Source organism: Cygnus olor, assembly GCF_009769625.2.
Source record: "Cygnus olor isolate bCygOlo1 chromosome 34 unlocalized genomic scaffold, bCygOlo1.pri.v2 SUPER_34A, whole genome shotgun sequence".
Lineage (NCBI taxonomy): Eukaryota > Metazoa > Chordata > Aves > Anseriformes > Anatidae > Cygnus > Cygnus olor.
Genome location: NW_024429054.1, coordinates 76,904 through 98,251, shown reverse-complemented (window position 1 = coordinate 98,251; position 21,348 = coordinate 76,904). Strand labels below are relative to the sequence as shown.

General features: G+C 51.1%; 1 protein-coding gene across 1 annotated transcript; it reads left to right on the top strand.

Moving 5' to 3' along the window:
• Positions 1-6,874: 6,874 nt before the first annotated feature.
• LOC121062853 (olfactory receptor 10AG1-like) lies at positions 6,875-14,342 on the top strand. The gene is made up of 3 exons (XM_040543140.1): positions 6,875-6,941; positions 7,957-7,971; positions 13,504-14,342. Exons 1-3 carry the CDS (start codon positions 6,875-6,877, stop codon positions 14,340-14,342), a joined length of 921 nt encoding a protein of 306 aa, XP_040399074.1.
• Positions 14,343-21,348: the final 7,006 nt, after the last annotated feature.

Below are 21,348 nucleotides of genomic sequence, written 5' to 3'. Positions count from 1 at the left end.
TCAGTCCTTGGCTCTCCAGTTGAAGAATCAGCATATATATGGTAATCAGGGAGTCTTGGATAGTACCATATTGCCACTGGTGCACCATTTGGGTAGCTACTGGCACTTCGACCCTGAGCAACCCCACAGCAGAAGGATCCTGTGAGGGACCGGGCAAGGTAGAAAACTGTTTAATGTGCATAAATCACCATAAATCACCTCCAGCATGGCCAATTCCATCAGATACGGGCTCCCTCTCTCCCTGGTGGTCCATTTGCCTGGGTGACATGCAACATCTTCCTTGAAGGGATACCTTTCCTTTAGGCCTGACAGGAGTTGCCTCAAGAGAGTGAGGATTTGTGCCCCCTTTCCAATTGCTTTGTCAGTGCCCCCTTCCCTGGGGAGGGATCCCAGCTGCTTGGCATCCCTGCCCTCTAATTCCAGGCTACTGGCCCTGTTATCCCAGTATCGGAACAGACAGGTGACAATGTGCTGGCCTAGATGATGGCTGAAATCTTTTTGCACATCTCACAGCTCCCCAAGGAACAGTGATCAGGTGCTTACTGATGATTTTATGCTATCTCACTCTTCATCCACCTGTTCCTCTGACGGTCCTACTTGGGAGTAGCCTGCCTCGTCTTCTTCTTCCTCCTTCCCTGTATGAGTAGGAGCTTCTTTCCTTGCTAAACAAGGTGATTTTGTTTTTTTCTCACATATACGTATGACTGATACAGGCACAGGTTGGTTCTGTGGCCCAGTCACAGGGATTGGCGTTGTGTAGATTGCAACTCAGTAAGCAAAGGCCAAGCCCCAGCACATTGCAGTGATTTCTGTCTCTTTGGAATTGCCAGGGTGATGACACTCCTTTTTCAAGCATTCAGCGATTTTTTTTTTTTTAGGATTCTGCACTTGTTCAGGGGTGAAGTTCCAAGGCATTGCAGGTGCTCACTGTTGTAGGTGCCTGCCCATATCCTCCCACACTCCCTGCCACTCATAGCTATCCTGCCTCAGGGCAGATCTTTGTGTGGCATTCTGAAATAGTTTACCCTAACCTTAAACAAAAAATGAAACACATTCAGGAGATAGAACAATAGGTACAGGCTGGTTTGAACATCCCAAGGACATTCAAAGTTTTGAAGAGCTATTGTAACTAGCCTGGAGGAGAAAGGGAGAGGGAAGAAGTGGGGAGAAGAAGCGACCCCCCCTCATTCCTCCCATAGATTGTCTCCCCTAGGAGAAAAGTTAAAGACTGTTAATTATGAATAGTTTCTGAGAGATGGTTCCTCAAGTATGGGGGTGACAGCAATGCTGAGTACAACTACCAGATTAGTCTCATGACCAGTATTTTTATCATAACATAAAGCAGTGTTACGCAGTAGAGTAAACTAGTAACCATTAACCAGCCCCCAAAAAGCATAAACAGCACAACAGGGAACACACATAATATGTAATGTGCTATCCAACACAATTCTGAGGGCAAACAGAGCTACTACATCGAGATAAAAACAAAATAAACATTGTGGTCAGCAACTATGAAGGCGATATAATGCTTATAACAGGTTTATTTTAACATGATCCAGTCATAGCTGTCATTATCTCAATCCTTTGGGCCCCACGCAGGATCCATTCGGGAAGGACGGCATCCCATGGGAGGGCTGCAGGGGCAGAGATTGACCGTCAAGGAGCGGTGGAGACAAGTGCCATGGACTGACTGCAATCCCCATTCCCCCGCTCCACTCAGGGGAAGGAGATAGAAGAGTGTGGTTGGGGGGAATGGTGTTTTTAGTTTGCCTGTAGTTCCTCACAGTTGTAGTCCACCGGTGATGGGCAATAAAATATATTAGTCTGCCTACGCTAAATCTGTCTTGCCCCGATGATAACTGGTGACCATGAGGATGTTTGGTGGGTGACCTCATATTCTACATGAACCCTTGATCTCTTTTCATCATATTTCTCCCCCTTTTCCTTGTAGGTGTGGAAGTGAAAGAGCAGTTGCTGTGGAGTTCACCTGCATAGCCGGGTAAAACCACCATAGCAGAGATATAGGAAGGGTTCAGCACCAGGATTGCAGCCATTCAGGGATGGCATCTCAGCATCCAGGACATGCTCTGCCAGCCTGGTGGCACAGCAGGGAATGAAAAGAGGTTCCCCTGAAGGAGAGAAGTAAAAGGGGAAGGCTTGATTCCCAACTCAGGCATTTCTGGCACATTCCTGAGAGGCCTGGGGGAGCTGCAGGCCACACCAGTCTCTGCGACACTGGACGTCTTTCCTCCCACAAACAGATCCCAAAGAGGCACCAGCTCCCAGGGAAACCTGGCCCTGGACTGTCCCCCATCATGACGAGGCTGAGCCATGCCTAGTGCATCCCTGGGGCTCAGGGCAGCCCTAGCATCAGGACCTGGGAGTCCTGGTTGCTGCCACATTGTCCCCTGAGCCCAGCGGGACCCTCAGGCGGGGCTCTCGCAGCAGCCACCAGCTCTGTCCAGCACCACCAGTACCCCCCAGCCCAGGACCTGCAGCTTTGGACAGCTGACAGCCCCTGGGCTGCCCCTTGGGAAGGGGCTCCTGACACCCTCACCTTTGGGGGAGAGCTGCAGGAGCACTGGGAACGCAGAAGTCAGGTCAGAGGTGATGGTCACCCTCCAGCAGTCCTCCATCTCGCTTGCTGCTGGCCCTCAGCTCAGGACAAGGGATGCCCGCCCTGGCTCCTCAACCACAGCTCCTCTGCAAGGTGCCCCTGCTCCTCCGCCCGTCAGCGAGGGTCGCCCAGTGCAACCTTGCTGCCTGCTGCCCCCACTCCTGGCCACAGAAGGACAGTGGTGGGGAGCACCCAAGCAGCGCCCAGCAGGGACCAGGCCTTGCAGGGAAGTGCCGGCACTGCCGCTGCTCCAGTGAAGATATCCTGGTGATGCAGTGCCTCCCCCTGTGACATCAGCACGTGTCGTTTGAAGGCTTATGAGGTCAGCAGCATGGAGACGGCACAGCTCGGGAGAGAGACGAGAGATTTCCCTTCTTGTCCTGAGAAACCGTCACCTCCCTTCTGCCCAGTTCTTTAGCAGCATTTCCTGACAAATCCACCAGGAACATCTGCAAATGGTGACAAAGGCCATTGGATATAGGAAGTGGAGCACTGGAGAAGTCACCACTGTGTTCCTGCACCAACACGCCTGTGCTCTTGGGAGCCCTCCAAGGAGCGTTGAGTTTGAGGCTTGTCCTGGGGCTGGGATTTTCTCAAAAGATGGGAGCGAAGGCGTCTGGGATGCAGCAGCCCCTCAGTGTGCCTTAAGTCCTCTTCACTGCAGTTCACTCAGTTGGAGAAGTAGGATGTGTTATATGGAGGGAATTGCAGCACATGCCGGGATCCTCCTTCTGGGACAGCCCACGGGGCTCTGTACTTTGAGATGGCCTCAGCACCATCCCCTGGTCTGCCATGCAGGAGGCAGAGATGGTACACGAGGGAATGGCAAACGTACCCTCGGCACATCATCGTGAGGGAGAGGAGTAGGGCAGCACTACAGATGGAGAGGAGAGTGGGGAAAATGGTCTGTGACAGATGTGGTGCACTCCTCAAGGCTGCTACCCGTTGTCCATGGCCATGAGGCTCTATAGGAGAAGGCGCCCATGAAGAGGTTGAGGTGGAGGGGCAGCCTGCCCCTTGCAGCCGGGCTGCCAGATCTGGAGAGCACTCGTGCCTTTGTGTCCACAATGAAGGAGGAACCGATTTAGGATCTACTCTGGGTTCTCTCTCAGAACTTGACCAAGCCTCTCATTTCAGGAGACCTGATGCACGCTGAAGGCAGGACTACTGCCCCTGACTGTACTGCACACAGATGTACCTGGTCCCGTGTCAGCTGCACCATGCCAAGTGGGCTGCAGGGAAAGACAAGGGTGAGAATGTGCAGCGCTGGGTGTAGGGCTGGGCCCCGAAACCTCATCTCTTTCCATGTGCTGAAAAGCAGCTGGACTACAACATGCATTTGGCAAGAGGAGTGTCAAGACACAATTTTTTCCTGTTTGCAAGTCCCAGATCCTGGTGAACATCACCTAGGTTGGCCCATCTGGCGGCTGTGCACAGAAGCTGTCTCCAAGAACCCACAGAAACCTTGGGAATGTTTGCACCCAGCAGTGTCCCTTTCCTGTGACCGTCCGAGTGATTGAAGGCCCCCAGGGTGACATGGAGTCATTGAACTCAACTTAGTCCAACGGCTTCCACAAGACTTTGTCCACTTCTTCAGCCTGACTGCAGGCATTTACCTCCTGCCATGCTGTCGCCCTGACTGACTCACATTTTGACCCTCACCCACAAGGGTCCTCCCAATCTGCTGCCCAATCCATAGAAGAGATTGATGCATCCAGGCAGCTTCTTTCATGCTGAGAGCAAACCCCTGTTGACCGTCCCCGCTTGTCTCTTCTGAAGAATCTGCACCCATCCAGCACGACCACACTGTCACCCTGACTGGCTCTCCTCTGACCTTCACCCACAAGGGCTCCCCCAACCTGCTGTCCATCCCACAGAGGAGTGGCTCCTTCAAATGGAGGACAATACCCTGTTATTCATCCCCCCATCCATATGTCCCTATCCAGCACAGCGCCCCGAGCTGAGGGACATGTCCCCCGACACCTCATCAGCTCTTCTATCAATGTCCCAGCCCTGTGACAGCAGATTGAGATCCATCTCCTCCTGCCTGTGCCCCAGGCTATGGGAATTGGGGCACATCTGGACTGTGTGTCCTGCTTGTAAACAGGACAAAGAAACAGGACAAAGAAATTGATTCCTTCCCAAAGAGGAGAAATGAGCCTGGTGTGAAGGAGTGTGTGTGCCCAGGGGAGGGAGGGAAGCCCAGGGATTCCTTCAGGCTGTTTCCCAGCAGGTTCCCCTGCAGCCCCAGGGCCATGGGCAGGGAGCCTGGTGGGGGGCAGAGCAAGGGAGGCCTTGGGCTGGGCCTCTGCTGCTGAGCTGGGCCGGGCTCCTGGGCCCAAGGGGAGCTCCTGGCAAGTGGGCAGCGCTGCAGAGAGCCAGCTCTGCCCAGGAGCAGCTCCTCTGCCCAGCGCAGCAGGGCTGGGGGCACTGCCTGCACAGACAGAGTGCTTAAAGGCAGGCAGAAGTGGCAGGATGCACAGAGCTCGCTGGGGGAGAACACTTGCCAGCCCTGAGCCCGGTAAGTGTCTGGCTGGAGGGCAATGCAGCCGCAGCTCCTGGAGGAAGGAGAAGCCGGGGGTGCAGGCAGGGGTGCCCAGGGCTGTGGTGCAGAGCAGGGTCCCTGCTGTGCCCCAGGGGCTGTGTGCCGGGGCAGGGCCTCTGCCGCCTGCCAGGCTCAGCACTCAGCCTGCCCGGGGAGCTGCCCAGGGCGCTGCGGGGAGAAGCTGCGGGTGGAAGGAGCACCCCGGCAGGGCAGGGTCCTGCTGCTGGCGGGGGGCTGCTGCCTGGGGCAGCCTGCTCACAGATCCACAGCACTCCCGGGTTGTATCCAAGGCAAGAAGTAAATCAGGGTTTAGATGCTTCCATCTCGGCTTTCCTGAGCCTCTGCTTTCAGTTTTCTCTTCTTTGTCCCTGTGGGAATGGAAATAGAGGCTGTTATTTTTAAGAAGAGGCTGACATTGCTAAGCCTTCATAAGGAGCATTCCAAGGACCGTAGGGAAGTCTCTTTCCTGCCCAGAGGAAGCTCCACCACCACATGTGCAGTACCAGCAGGGTCTGTGTGACCTGGTCTCTAGGACGTGCCCCCAGCGAGCTGCCCCTGGGCAGAGCCCTGCTGCCAGGAGGTGTCTGCAGGGCAGAGCTGAGCACCCGGCGGCTGGGATGGGGGCTGTGACCTGCAGGCAGGAGGCGTGGGGACAGAGACCCAGCTGCAGGCAGGGACAGCTGCAGGCAGCAGAGCCATGGGCAGGGAGTGAGAGGGAGCTGCTCCCAGAAACGCCGTGGTAGGGGAGATTTGGGCACTTCCCTGCCATCCCTGTACTGCAGATGCCTCCCCTGGAGCCAGTCCCTACTCTCCTTTTTCTCACACCATAGACTTCCAGCCCTAATGTCACTGGGGCTTTTGCTGGGCTGCATGCTGCCTTGCACAAGGGCACAGCCCTTCCCTAGCAGCTCTGTGCTATCTAGCATCCCCATGGAGAAGACATGTCAGTCCTAAGGCCATAGAAATGCTGCTGGATGGCTGTATATTGGCAGCTGTTATGATCCCTCCCTGTCCCTGGAGAAGAGCAGAGAGCTGAGATCCTCCTCAGGTACAGTGAGATGGGTGAGGGGCTTGGGGATCTGCACTTTGAACCTGGATTCCTCTGCTCTCAGCAGCATTCAGGTTCTTTTCAGGGGAACACCTGAGTGTGACCATCCTCCAGAGGTGCCTGCACAGGGCAGCTGAGACCAGGACTGATGGATACCCCAGCTGTCCCCACTCTGCCTTGAAGGACAGTCCCTTTGCCTCCCAGGACGCCAAGGTTTCACTTGGTGGGCAGTACAAGCGCCAAGGATTTTGCCTTAAATACACTCCTCAGGGGTAGGGGATGAGTATGAAGTAACAAAGCAAAGCGTTATGCACAAAGCCCTGCTCTGCAGTCGGGTGAATTTTGAGAAAGAATGCTCCAAAACTCCTTGTTACCTCAAACACACTTCGTCTGAGACCACCCCATGTTCCATTTACTTACTGTTCTAGGACAGAACTGTCTCCTGCAGAGTCTCTTGCCCCCAGTAGCACCCTCAGGCAGCACGACTTTGACATCAAGTAGAGGAGCAGTCTTCTGAAAAGCGAAGAGGCAGTTTTTTATGGCTTCTACAAAACAATAGGCTAGGTTTTCCTCACAGAGGTCTACCCTAACATTTTAATTCTCTTTCCTCCTTGGACAGGCCTCCCTATCCAGAGGAGCAGATCCCGGTTCCCAGGAGGATCAGATGTCCAACAGCAGCTCCATCAGCGAGTTCCTCCTCCTGCCATTTGCAGACACGCGGGAGCTGCAGCTCCTGCACTTCGGGCTCTTCCTGGGCATCTACCTGGCTGCCCTCCTGGGCAATGGCCTCATCCTCACCGCTGTAGCCTGCGACCACCGCCTCCACGCCCCCATGTACTTCTTCCTCCTCAACCTCGCCCTCCTCGACCTGGGCTGCATCTCCACCACTCTCCCCAAAGCCATGGCCAATTCCCTCTGGGACACCAGGGCTATCTCCTACTCAGGATGTGCTGCACAGGTCTTTGCATTTGTCTTCTTGGTATCAGCAGAGTATTTTCTTCTCACTGTCATGGCCTACGACCGCTACGTTGCCATCTGCAGGCCCCTGCACTACGGGAGCCTCCTGGGCAGCAGAGCTTGTGCCCAGATGGCAGCAGCTGCCTGGGGCAGTGGGGTTCTCCATGCTGTGCTGCTCACTGCCAATACATTTTCCCTGCCCCTCTGCCAAGGCAATGCTGTGGACCAGTTCTTCTGTGAAATCCCCCAGATCCTCAAGCTCTCCTGCTCACACTCCTACCTCAGGGAAGCTGGACTTCTCATAGTTCGTTCCTTGTTGGTGTTTGGATGTTTTGTTTTCATTGTTCTGTGGTTGTTTTCTGGTTCTCTGATTTCATTGTTTTCTGGTTTGGGGGTGTTTTGTATTCATCATACTGTCTTATGTGCAGATCTTTAGGGTTGTGCTGAAGATCCCCTCTGAGCGGGGATGGAACAAAGTCTTTTCCATGTGCCTCTCTCACCTGGCTGTAGTCTCCCTGTTTATCAGCGCTGGCAGATTTGCCTACCTGAAGCCCCCCTCCCTCTCCTCCCTATCCCTGGATCTGGTGGTGGCTGTTCTATACTCAGTGGTGCCTCCAGCAGTGAACCCCCTCATCTACAGCATGAGGAACCAGGAGCTCAAGGGTGCTGTTAGGAAAAAGATTTCATGGATGTTTCCGAAAATTGATAAATTTCCCCTTTTTCTCCACAAATGATTTCCTGAGTATTTGTTTCATTATCATTCTATATTCTTACCTTTATCTTCAGTGTCATTTCTTTTTATTAGTTTCTTAGAAAAAAAAATATTTATCTAGTGTACTTTGAGGAATAAAACAACAAAGTGTTATTTTGTTCGTCTGTATGTCAGGATTGACTCTTTCTTACCATCTGTTTAATAAAACATGATCTCCCCTATAAATTGCCTGAAACTGTCTCTCCTTTTTCAAAGCTGGTGCCAATAACGTGGCCAAGTGGTGTGGTGGTTTCACAATGACGGGCAGCTGTACTCCACAGTGCCACTTTCACCACCCATCCTCAAAGGCACACATGGAGAAAATAGAATGGAAAAGGGCTGCAGCGTTGATTTAAGGGACAGGCAGATCACTCATCAATTGCAGTCATGGGCAAAGCGTACTTAGCGTAGGGAGATTAAGATAATTTATTGAGTGTTCCTAGAAGACTGGAACAGTGAGAAACTAAAAGTGAACTGAAAAAGACCATCCTCCCTCTTCTTCCTCCTCCCCCTGAGCAGCTCAGGGGAACGGGCAATGGGAGCTGCGGTCAGTCCATGACACTTCATCTCCACCGCTCCTTCATGGTCACTCTCTGCCCATACTCCGGCGTGGGGTCCCTCCCAAGGGATGCTGTCCTTCCCAAACTGATCCTGCGTGGGCTTTCCACAGGCAGCAGCTCTTCAAGAACTACTCCAATATGGGTCCTTATCACAGCATCCGCCTGTCAGGAGCAAACTGCTCCAGCACGGGTCCCGCACGGGCGGCAGCTGCCCCCAGATCCCCTGCTCCTGTGTGGGCTCCTCTCCACAGGCTGCAGCTCCAGCCCAGGGCCTGCTCCTGCGGAGGCTCTCCATGGGCTGCAGCCTCCTCCAGGCCACATCCACCTGCTCCACCGGGGGCTCCTCAACGGGCTGCAGCGTGGAGATCTGCTCCGCCGTGGCACCCATGGACTGCAAGGGGACAGCCTACTACACCATAGGCCTCTCCATGGGCTTCAGGGGAACTTCTCCTCTGGTGCCTGGAGCCCCTCCTGCCCGCCTTCTGCACTGACCTAGGTGTGTGCAGGGCTGTTTCTCTCTACATTTTCTCACTCCTCTCTCCCAGCTGCTGTTTCAGAGGAGTATTTCTCCTTTCTTAAATATCCTCTTACAGAGTTGCAACTAGTATTGCCCATTCGCTCAGCTCTGGTCTGTGATCGGTCCCTTTTGGAGCCATGTGGAATGGGCCCTTACCTGACAGGGGGCAGCTTCTGGACTCTTCTAAGAGAGGCCACCCCTGCAGCACCACTGCTACCAAACCATTGCCACGTAAACCCAATACAAGCAGCTGTACCGCAGAAGGCCTGTTGCTCCATGGATTAGGGAGAAAAAAGGCTCGTCATCATACTGTGAGATGTGAAAGACTGAAGGTAGGATTTAAAAGTTACCCATCAGTGTCTGTTGGCAGTGGAGATGGAGAAAGGTCAATGAAGTACTTCTCCAAGGCTGTCCCACATGTGGCAGGGCAGAGGACATCCTCCAGGAGAGGAATGTGGAGATGTGTGGAAAGGCCAGGCTATCTTCCTGAGCAGCATCTGTGCAGGGTGGGCAGTGACTGGAGCCCCACAAAGTGAGAGATCACCCAAAGGGTTGTAATACCACATCAGGCCAAGATTACCCTCATAAAATTATCAGAAAAACAAAAAAAAACAACCACTCTCAGTTTGGATATAGAGGTAGCACAACTGGAACAGAGCGATGAGCATTGTGGTATCACCTCGTCAGTGCTGGTTCAAGGCCTGGCCGCACTGTAGGCACCACTGTGTGTCACCCCGCTCAGAATTTGGGTCAGATGAACCATTTTTCAATTCTCATAAACTATACTGACTGTTTGCCTGTTGACCCGAATGGGACTGTAGTTACTGAGTCATTCTGGTGCGGATGGGACATTCCTCCTGCAATGAGTTCTTGGAGAGGCTCTTCTCACCCCAGTCTCTCCCCATACTTATGGTCCTACACCTCTCACAGAAGGAAATAACCCTGCGGTGCCTGGATTTGTCCACGGTTGCTCCTACCCACAGCACTGGCTCTTTGTGGCCTTTCTGACTTGTGTATTTTTCATCCTGATGAGAAACGGCCTTGTCCTGATCCTGACTTTATTGGGTACCCCCAAAAGACAGACTGGAGCTTATTGCATCATATGTAGGGTTTCAGAGCAAGGAATCAAAGACTGCATGAACCTCACACAAAGGGCAGGAGATACTCCCCTCTGGAAAGGTTATTTGTGCTACTGACCGTAAAGCCACGCAAGGCTACCTTGGTAAGACCCAGTCATCCCTTTTTTTAAGGCACTGAAGCCACATTAATTTGTATGAATATAGAGGCCTGTCCTGGAGTGGCATGACACCATCCTTTTTACCTTGCTATGTGTTTCCAACCAAGCTTTCTCTCCAGGTCCTTTCTGGGTGTGGACTGGGGGCAGACAGCATGCACAATTGGAGCTGGATCGCTCAGGGCTGCCTCCACCTTTTGGCTAACATGGACACAGTAAAGGTGTTGAGACCCAGAGAGGTGGAGATGCAGAGAAGCCTTTTCTGTTGCTGCAAAATAAAATTAAACACAGACTGATTTTTCTCATTTTCTGTTTCCTTCCTTGTTTTGGTTTGGTTTGGTTTTTCCTCCTACAAATTTAGCAGTTTTCCTTTGAACAGCTAAATCTAATTCCTAACTTTCTGTACTTTTGAAAGACATGTAGTTATTCTGGAAGTTGCTCAGATCCTCCTAATGTTGTTACTGATGCTCTGGGTGTCTGGGGAGAAGCACTGGCAGCACTAGGGTTGCCGACTTCTCTCCTAGGATTGCTCACTGACTGACTTATAACCAGGTAGGAGCAAGAGTGATGGAGTAGTGTCCAGAGAACCCCATCCAGGTGTTTTCCAGGGAAATGACACAGAGAAAATGAGGTCACCTCTGTCTCCTGTATCACCGACTGAGAAGGGTGCTCCTGTGTCCTAGCTCCTGACAATGGTAAATCCCTTTTGCCGTGCTCTGAAGTGCTGAGATACTGTGCTAGAACAGCCACTGCTAAAAGCAGCCGCAGGCAGCTGTGGCTTGCCTGGGCTCAGAGGAATGGGTTTTGTTCAGCTTGGAGAAATGCTGCTGATGAGACTGTCACTATGTAAGGCGTACTCCGTCAGTTTTCCTTGAGCAATGCTCAAGCTTTGCTCAAAGCAAAGCCATGCTCTATGTGTGATCATGTGAAGCATTGCGATATCCGGGCATTAAAAAGCATATCCTACAGGTTTAGGGAAGAAACAAGGAAACAACGCTGATATATGGAAAATCTGCCTCTAAATGGTTGTTTTCAGTTACAAAACTTTTTTTCCAAAAATGCAGGGATCTCAAAGTATTTCAGGAAATAAAAGTTTTTAATTTTCCTACTTATTTGCATGTGTAAATAGGTAGGTTAGGAAACAGATCACGGCCACTTCTTCCTCAAACGTACACTAATTTTATCTTGGAGATTTTGAACGGTGCTTCTAGGAGAACTCCAAAGACAAGACTCATAGAAATAGGCAGGCATGATAGAAGAAAAGAATGAAATCAAGCATCAAGCTCTCAGATCACGTCTCTGTGGATTCAGTTTTCAGTTGAAAAAAAAATCTTTTTTTTTTTTTTTTTTTTTTTTTCAGAGCTTAAGAAGACTTTTTGAAGGGAGTTAGCGATGGGTAGAGACATGCAGCAAGCATCCTCAGTTCTCTCTGCTTGGAATAGAACATTTCTTCCCCATGTCAAACTGATACCTTCCAAAAGCTTTCAGCTGAGTCTGTTATTCACACGAAGCAACGTGCAATTGCAAGGGCTGCTTGCTTACAGCTCATGCCCTTCAAGTGTGATCAGCAACATCCTTACGCTCTGGGAAATGGGAAATGCAAAAGGGAAGGCTCAGTTTTCCAGCCAGCAAGAGCATCGCTCTGCTCTGTGAGGGCTTGCAGTGGACTGGGAAGCCTTGCTGGGTTGAGATCACAGCTAGTGAGCCTTCAGTTGCATTTGTAAGCTGCCAGAACTCCAAGTGACAGAACAGCAAGGTCAAGCAAGGGAACTAGACAGCATATTCAGAAGTTATAATAGCCTGCCCTGTTTGTCCCACCTTTAATCACCTTCCTCTTTGGATCCCTTGAAAACTATTTGACATTGTGTTGTGATTGCTTGCATAATGCCCCTTTTAGCCCCCTGAAAGCTTGTGATTTCTGCACAAGTAGCTACCTTTCTGCCTCGTTAAAATGCCCCAGGGATGCATCAATGTCCTTTACTCATTGACAGGTAGAAGTCTGTTTTACTTCCGATGGAGTTCACCCATCAGCCATGCAAAAAATTAATAATTTGGATCTAAGGTAGTGTCCCTGCTCTCTGTGTGGTGGACAGAGCTTCAGGGGATGAGTTCTTATCCCTGAGGAAAACTGGGATGAATCTCTCTCACTAAAGTCTTGAACCAAATCTTCACCTTGCCTTGCCTTGCCTTGCCTTGCCTTGCCTTGCCTTGCCTTGCCTTCCCTTCCCTTCCCTTCCCTTCCCTTCTCTTAATGTTTTTAAGGTGACTACTCTTTATCCATTGTCTTCTTTTTTTTTTTTCTTTTCCTCATATTGCACCAGAAACCAGGCAAAGTCTTAAATAATATACATATATATAATATATATATAAAAGTTATTTAAATCCTCTCTTAGAAAGAAAACTAAATTTCTCTTATTCATATGACAACTAGCTGTCATTCAGGCTTAACGATGTTGTTCTGACCCTTCCTGACAGGCAAGAAACTCAGGTACTAGGGCTGGCTAGGATGGAGATAATTTTCTTCATAGCAATCCCTGTGGTGCTGTGTTTTAGGTTGGAGTTTAGAACAGTGTTGATGACATACCAATGTTTTGGCTATTGCTGAGTAGTGATTGCACAGCATCAAAGCCTTCTCTTTCTCCCACTCTGCCCCTACAGCGTACCAGCCACGGGTGGACAAGGGTCCATGGGGCACACAACCAGGACAGATGACCCAGACTGACCAAAGAGATATTCCTTGCCATGTAATGCCACGCTCAGCAATAAAAAGCTGAGGGGACTGGGTGGTGGGGAAGGTAGGCATTGCTTGAAGGCTGGCTTGTTTTGGTTTGTTGGTTTGTTTTCTTTTTCCTTCCTCTAACTCTAGCTTATTAAACTGTCTTTGCCTTGACCCATGAGTTTTCTTGCTTTTGGCCCTTCAGTTTTCTCCCCCATCCCACTGAGGGGGAGTAAGTGAGTAACTGGGTGGGGGCTTAGCTACCAGCTGGGGTCTGCCCACCAGACCACATCAGATTTCCATACACACATGCAGATTTTGGTCAAACTGTCCTAATACTGGAGTCATGCGTATGCTGATGTTTGTAGCCTGTCGCTATATTTGAGGTCTACATGGTGGTGGATGGGCCAAGAGCGTTCTCTAACAGCATGTTGTTGGCGTTGCTCTATATAGAGAAAATGCCCCAAAGAAAAGGCCTGGATAATCACACTACTGATCCTGGATTTCTTCTTTTGGGATTTTCTGACCACCCTTGCCTACCCAGCGTGTGCTTCACAGTCTTCCTGATCATCTACCTCATGGTTCTCATTGGGAACAGCCTGATTGTGCTCATCACAGTGATGGACTCAAGCCTCCACAACCCCATGTATTTCTTCCTGAGAAACCTATCCTTCCTGGAGATCTGCTACACGTCCACTACTCTACCAAAAATGCTGGTGGCTTTCCTGACAGGAGATGGCAGGATCTCCTTTCTTGGCTGTGCTGCCCAGCTGTATTTCTTGATCATGCTGGGAAGCACTGAATGCCTTCTCTTGGCTGCCATGGCCTATGGCCGCTACGTAGCCATATGTGACCCCCTGCGCTACAGCCTCGTCATGAATGGGGGGTTCTGCATCAGACTGGTAGTGGGGGCGTGGATGGCCATCGTGCCAGTACAAGTAGGACAGACCTATCAGGTGTTCACCTTGCCCTTCTGTGCATCCCGTGACCTTCATCACTTCTTCTGCGATGTCCCCCCTCTCTTGGAACTGGCCTGTGCAGACACTTTCTGCAACCAAGTGACCCTGCACACTATCATCCTCGTAGTTGCTGTCCTTCCCTTTTCCATGATAGTTATTTCTTACACTAAAATTATCAGGGCAATTCTGAAAATGCCTTCAGTTCCGAGCAGACACAAAGCCTTTTCCACCTGCTCTTCACACCTCGGGATTGTGACTCTCTTTTATGGCTCAGCCATGCTTGTGTACTTTAAACGCCGGTCAAGGGACTCTGCAGACACTGACAAATACCTTGCCCTGTTTTACACAATTGTGACCCCCATGTTTAACCCAGTCATCTATAGTCTGAGGAACAAGGAAGTTAGAATCGCCCTGAGAAGACTCCTATGGAGAAAGTGATATGGCAGAGTATGTGAAAGAAGCCCAAATAGTACCAAAAGTCCCAACGAGGCATTTGGCTGTGTGAATGTAGGCATCAAGAATCAGCTTAGACAAAATTGATATCTTTGATTCTCCTCAAGGCCTTGATCCTCCTCAAGAAGGGGACAGGTCTCCTGGGGCATTCCTGTTATCTCTGAGAACCCCACCTAGGTATCTTCATGCTCCAAAACACCTGGAGTTCTCCTTTATATTTAAATTCAAAACCCTTATTCAAGCAGTGTCTGTCTAAGTTGTCAGTACCATTAAAGAGCAATACTCAAAGAAGCTGATGGAGATCACAGGGTAACACATGCACTGAGAAGGTGCATTGGGTTTATGCAGCGAGGTTCTGGTAGTAGTGGGGCTGCAGGGGTGGCATCTGTGAGAAGAGACCAAGAGCTGCCTCAAGTCGGCTAAGAGCCAGTTCCAGCCATCTCAAAAAAGTAACAACCACTGGCCAAAGCTGAGCCAATGACCGATGCTGGTTGCACCTCTGTGATAAACTGTGGAAGAGAGGCTAGAGAACATTGTGCTGCCTCTGTGAGACAGGAGTGAGAAATGTAATGAAACAAGACTGCAGACATCAGGGCCAATGAAGAAGGAGAAGGATCTGGCTTCCTGAGAAGCATCTCTCTAATAAAGGGTGTCTCCTCATTGCAGCAACTGAAGGCTGGGCTCTTCTTCCCTATGAAAGCAGGAATTGGTTCCAGGAATTACACTCTCCATGGGCTGTTGCTGTGCTTGGTTCTCCATGGGCTCAAGGCTTGGGGGTCATAGGGAGATGTGTTGCAGAATGAGGGCTGGACTCAGCTCCCACTTGTGGCTGCTTCCCACCTTGACCGTCTTAGCCAGTATGAAATAACTCCCTGTACCCGGGCACCACTGTCCCCTCTTCCCGCAGAGCAGCACTGCCATCTCAGGGTCCTCTGAGGAGCACTAGGAGGAGGCCAGGAGCAGCAGGGCTGGTGCTCCTGGAGGAGGGATGGGGAGAGGTCAGGGAAGAGCTGACCTGGGCTGGAATTTTTCTCACAGAGAAAAATACTGATGTTCTGTTAATCCAAGACAATGCCCAGGCTGCGGGTACCCTGAAGTACACTTATAGTGAAGTCCCTTTTGACTTGGCGCTCTGCTAGTGTCTCCTGCTCTAAACTTTGGTGCCTTCATTCCTCCAGAAGGGTGTCATCAAAAGGAAGGGTGGGACCCTGTGTCAGGAGCTATACTGAAAGAACAATAACCCATACCCCATGGTAGTTCACAGACGTCCTTCAGTCCCCATGCCCAGCACACATCCTTGAGACAGTCTCTCCCACTCCATGTGCCAGGCCTTACCCCAAAAGTCTCCCCCAGACAAAGCTCCTCAGCTGTGGTCGAGCTGCATCACTGGAGTCCAGCCATGACCATAGGGAGGACAGAGCCTCTCATGGGTCTTCTGAAGGGAGATCATCCTCTGTGATCCCCAGAGAAAATGGCAGCAGGCAGAGGAGAACTTAAGAAACTGTTGCCCATTCCTGTGCACATGGGGCCCTCAGCCCAAGATCCTGATTGGCTTGTTGTTGCATGAACAGACAGGAGAAGCTCTCACACGAGCCTTAGTCCAAGATCACACCATTTCACAGAATGCTTGAGGCATTCATCATAGGAGGTTTTCAAGTTGTTCAAGCATGACTTCCCTTTGACGAATCCATGCTGACTACTGCTGATGACTTTCACGTCCTTTCTTTGCCTGTAAATGGTTACCAGGAAGAACTTCTCCATCACTTTCAGAGGGATGGAGGTGAGGCTGCCCAGCCTATAGGCTCATGGGTCCTCCTTCTTGCCCTTCTTGAAGATATGGAAAGCACAGCACTATATGAGCTGTTATAAGAATGTTAACTCAATCCCAGCCACACCTAGTACAGTTAGGCTTGGTCAGAGTAGGTGAGGTAATCTGTCCTGGTGGCAGGGATGGGGGGGGAAAGACAAAAGACCAAGAGGAAAAAAAAAAAAAAAGGTGAAAGGGGCAGAAAGAGAAATTTCGAATGGTTTTCAGGAGAAAATAAATCACCGTGAATGTGAATTAAAGCTTGGTGAGGAGAAAGTACTGACTAATCTGATCTCTCAGTTAAGTTGTCTCTGCTCAGAGCAGACCACAGTGCTAGAGAGCTCCAGAGGTCCTTTGTGACCCTAGGTCCTGTCAGGGAACGGGGCTGCACAGTGGAGGCAGGGGTAGTGGGCACTTCTGTGTGTGGTGGCGTTGCTGGCCTTTGTAATCCCTGGCCGGACCTGTCCTCAGCACTGCACAGTGACCATGTTCATCCTCAAAATGCGGCTCTGATCCATGGGCTGCAGGACTCCATCAAGGATGGGGGTACCACAGACAATTTCTCAGAAACACTGCTGGGCATTACAGAATCACAGAATAATGAGGGTTGGAAGAGGCCTCTGGAGACTGTCTGGTTCAAGTGCTTCCTACTCAAGCAGGGTCAGCTGGAGCAGGTTGGCCGGGACAGGGTCCAGCAGTGTTTAGAATATCTCCCAGGGCAGAGGCTGCAGTATCTCTCTGGGCAACGGTCATCAGTCACCTACAGTAAAGAAACGTTTCATAGGGTCAGCTAGTGGCCATTGCCTCTGGTACTTCATCAGCCTCTCTACCAGGATCTTATGGGAGACATGTGAAAAGACTTTCTGAAGACAAGGCAGACAGCATCCACCGCTCTCCCCTCATTTACCAAGGCAGTCTTTTCATTGGAGAAGGCTATCACGTTGTTAAAGTCGCAAGAGACCCTTGGGGAATCCATGCTGACCACTCCTGATCACTTTGTTGTCCTCCATGTGCTTGGAAACATTTGCCAGGATTAGCTGCTCCACCACCTTCTCAGGATCTGAGGAAAGGCCAGAAGAGAAATTCTGGCAATGCCAGTACAGGGGAAGATCAACATTTTTCTCTCGCTGTAATACGCATCTTGAAATATGATAATTTTGATGTTATGGGACACCTCTCACATTGTATTAGAATTGTTCAGTCATTTCAGCTGACTGTAATGTGCTGATTGAGGCGAAATGTTTGAAATGCTTTGAAAACAAGTAGGTAATACTCAGACCTGCAGCAATAAAATGACAATTTTCTGTCCTGCATGGAGCCCTGATGCCACAAAACCCTCCCTGCCCAGGACTGCTCATGCCACCCCTCACTCCAGGCACAGAGAAAAATCTGTGACTTGTCGAACTCTCCTGCCTGTTAGAGCAGAGAAGAACTGAGTTAAAAAGATTCCCTGAAATGCTCCATCTTTGAATGGCTAAATTTGTGCCAATCATACCTGTATTATCTGCCTTTCTTGGTGGGAATATTCACATTTTCTGTCTGTATGGTGACATATATATTTGTATAGCCACAGCTGTAACCCTTCCAGGGAGGGCGGGTTTGAGGCCTGTCCTGGGGCTGGGCCTTTTTCAAGAAAAAGATGGGAGCAAATGCACCTGGGATACAGCAGTCCCTCACCGTGCCTGAACTTGGCTGAACAACAGCCAACCTTTGCTGTTGTCCAAGTAGGATGTGTTATACGGAGGGAATTGCAGCCCCGCACAGCCCACGGGGCTCTGTGCTTTGAGGAGGCCTCAGCACCATCCCCCTGTCTGCCATGCGGGAGGCAGAGGTGGTACACGAGGGAATGGCAAACATACCCTCAGCACGTCATGGTGAGGGAGAGGAGTAGGGCATGCGCCGCAGATGAAGAGGAGAGTGGGGAGAACCGTCTGGGACAGACGCAGCGTGCTCCTTAAGGCTGCCGCAGGCTCCCCGCAGCCTGTGGCCATGGTTCCCCTCCATCACCCCACCCCCACTGCCCCCCCGGCTGTTTTCCATATCAGCGTGGATCATCCCACAGCCTCAACAGAACGTATGGGTGACCACGGCTAATGCCACAGGCCAGGATATTAAGTGCCTGAGTCTTGCTACACCGCAGCACCCCTTTTGCATCTGTCGGGTCGGAGCGCTGCTGAGACGGGAACGGCTAGCCCGCTTCTGTGACCAATCCATGGCCTGAGAGCCACACTGCGAGGCCTGGAGCGACTCCTGGAATGGTTGGTTATCCAGAGCTGGGCAGACACCAAGCCTCCCGTCCCAAGAATTGAGCCTCCTGGGCTCGTTGTCAGCGATCTATTGCACATTTTTCACCTATACAGGGAAAAACAACTCAGTGTCATGGTGGGTGAATAGTACGGAACCCGGTTTGGCTAGTGCTTGAGCGTTAACCACCCTGAATCACCTAGCGTGCTGACTAAGTAAATTTAGTAATGCCACTAGTGCTGCGCTACGTGGCTTGCTGCTTGACGTAAATATTAATAAGGCATGCTACGCTACAAAATAGAGCTGGGATTGATTTTTGTTACTTGTCCGTGGTCATGGTTGCGAGGACTTTGCAGGTATGTCTTATATCAACCTGAGTGATCATTCCCACTTGGTACACGTGAAGATACAGGAATTACAAGAATTAACCAAACAACTGAAGACAAATGATAGCAGGACCCCATTTGGAGACTGGACATGGGGGTGGCCGTGGCTCCAAAACTACCGTTATTTGGTTGCTTATTCTGTGTAATTTTTCCTGTGCATTGCATTCTGTGTCCCATGTCTATTGTCCCTGGTGCGGTCAGTAAGAGCTTGATTCAGCCCTGAACGTGCACTGCCATGTGCGGTGCCTTGGCAGCATGGCTGTGGGACCACGTGTGGGGCAGTGGGGCGATAAGGTCTCCCTTGAGCCTCCTAGGAGGAATGCAGGAACATTTACCGAGCAGCCAGGGATCAAGTTCAGAAAGCTAAGCCCCACTAGAATTGGCTCTTGTCAGGAGCATCAGGGGCAACAGGAAGGGCTTCTACAGGTATACTGGGTATATTGGTATATTCCTCCTGGGAACTATTCCAAGGCACATGGAAAACAAAGAGGTGCTTGGTGACAGTCAGCGTGGCTCCAGTAAGGGCAGATCATGCCTGAAAAATCTGGTGGCCTTCTACAGCAGGGTTACAGCATTGGTGGATAGGGGAAGAGCAGCTGACGTCATCTACCTGGACTTCTGCAAGGCATTTGACATTGTCCTGCATGACATCCTTGTCTCCAAATTGGAGAGTCGTGGATATGATGGATGAGCAACTCCATGGGCAAGGAATTGGCTGGATGGTTGCACTCAGAGAGTTGTGGTCAACGGCTTCATGCCCAAGTGGAGATCAGTGATGAGTCGTGTCCCTCAGGAGTCACTATGGGGCCGGCATTATTTAATATATTTGTCAGTGACATGGACGGCAGATTGAGTGCACTCTCAGCACGTTTGCTGATGACTCTAAGCTGTGTGGCACGGTCGACACGCTGGAGGGAAGGGATGCCATCCAGGGGGACCTGGATAGGCCTGAGAGGGGGGCCAATGCAAACCTCGTGAGGTTCAACAAGGCCAAGTGGAAGGTCCTGCACCTGGATCAGGGCAATCCTAAGCACAAATCCAGACTGGGTGGAGAATGGATTGAGAGCAGCCCTGAGAAGGGCCTGGGAGCATTGGTGGGTGAGAGACTCCGCATGAGCTGGCAATGCGCACATGCCATAAAAGAAAAGCAAGCCAGCCGTATCCCGGGCTGCATCAAAGGAAGTGTGGCCACGAGGCTGATCAGAGGGTTGTCCCACGAAGACAGGCTGGGAGAGTTGTTCAGTCTAGAGAAGAGAAGGCTCTGGGCAGACCTCATTGCAGCCTTCCAGTACCAAAAGGGGGCCTCCAAGAAAGCTGCGCAGGGACTCTTTCTCAGGGGGTGTAGTGATAGGCCGAGGACTAGTGGTTTTAAATTAAAAAGGAGTAGATTTAGATTAGATATAGGGCTGCTGGGCTCCACCAGGTCTAAATCTCTGAACGTTAAGGCTACTTCTTTGCAACTGTGCATTTCCCTTCTCTACCTGATTCTTCAGGCATTTGGAAAGTTCAGTTTGTAGAAGGCTCAGCCTTTGCCTGATTCTGTCAGTTTTCTTCCAGCTCTCTACTATCATTTCTCATCTCCACAGCTGGAAGTGATCAGGATCCAGGAGGTCTTGTACGTGCTTTGGTGAGCATTTCTTTTCATCCCCTAAACGGTGAATACCAGCCACCAGGCCTGCAGTTTGAGCCATCTGTGCCTCTCACTTGTCTCCTCATGCTCTGTAAACATCTTTTCAATCCACTTGTTCCAATCAACCCAAGAATTTACTAGCACAGGTCCCATTTGGGTGCCCACACAACGCTCTGAGAGTTTCCTTGTAAATATAACCCTAAGGGAACAGAAGCAAAGGATCGGTCCCCCAGCATATTATACGCATTATGTACACACAATCTCAGGAAGACACACAACTTGACCAGATCCTGCTGACTACCCCAGATGCTCTGGAGCCCAGTACAGACCGATACCACCCAGCATGGTCCTGCCCGGCCGCTGGAAGCCAGCCCAGTGCCCAGGGTCCCCAGCTCTCAGCCCAGGCTGAGGGACACGGCTGCCAGTTTCCCCTTTGCAGGTTCGACCAGTAACGAAGCTGAGCACCTGTGCCAGGGACACCCAGGGAGGACACTGATACAGCCGGTCACACAGACGACCACAGACAAGCGCTGCTTTCAACAGCACCCACACGCAGGACTCACGTAACACACAGGCACAGACAGCCGAGTCCCCTCCTGCCCTGGGGCTGGCAGAGACAGCCGGTCACTGCTGCAGGCACACACAGCACTCTCGGGGTTCACAAGCACATACACAGCCGCAGACCTGGCCCTGAGAGTCCTTTCAGATGCCCTCAGATTCCCCATGCCTCTGCCTGCTCCTCGTCCCCATGGGCCTCCCCTCCAGGTCTGCCACGGAGCTCCCCTAGCTAGGAGGGAGCTATGGGGACGTGGGCTGAGACACAGACTTCTGCACTGGAAACGCGCGCAACTGGCAGCGATGAGTATCATGACGGGAAGCCACACTTAAGACAGCGCAGGCATAGAAATGGGAGCCTTGGCAAGA

What these genes read in the sequence shown, in the direction of transcription:
- LOC121062853 (XM_040543140.1), top strand. Translation starts at nt 6,875, where the DNA reads ATGTCCAACAGCAGCTCCATCAGCGAGTTCCTCCTCCTGCCATTTGCA.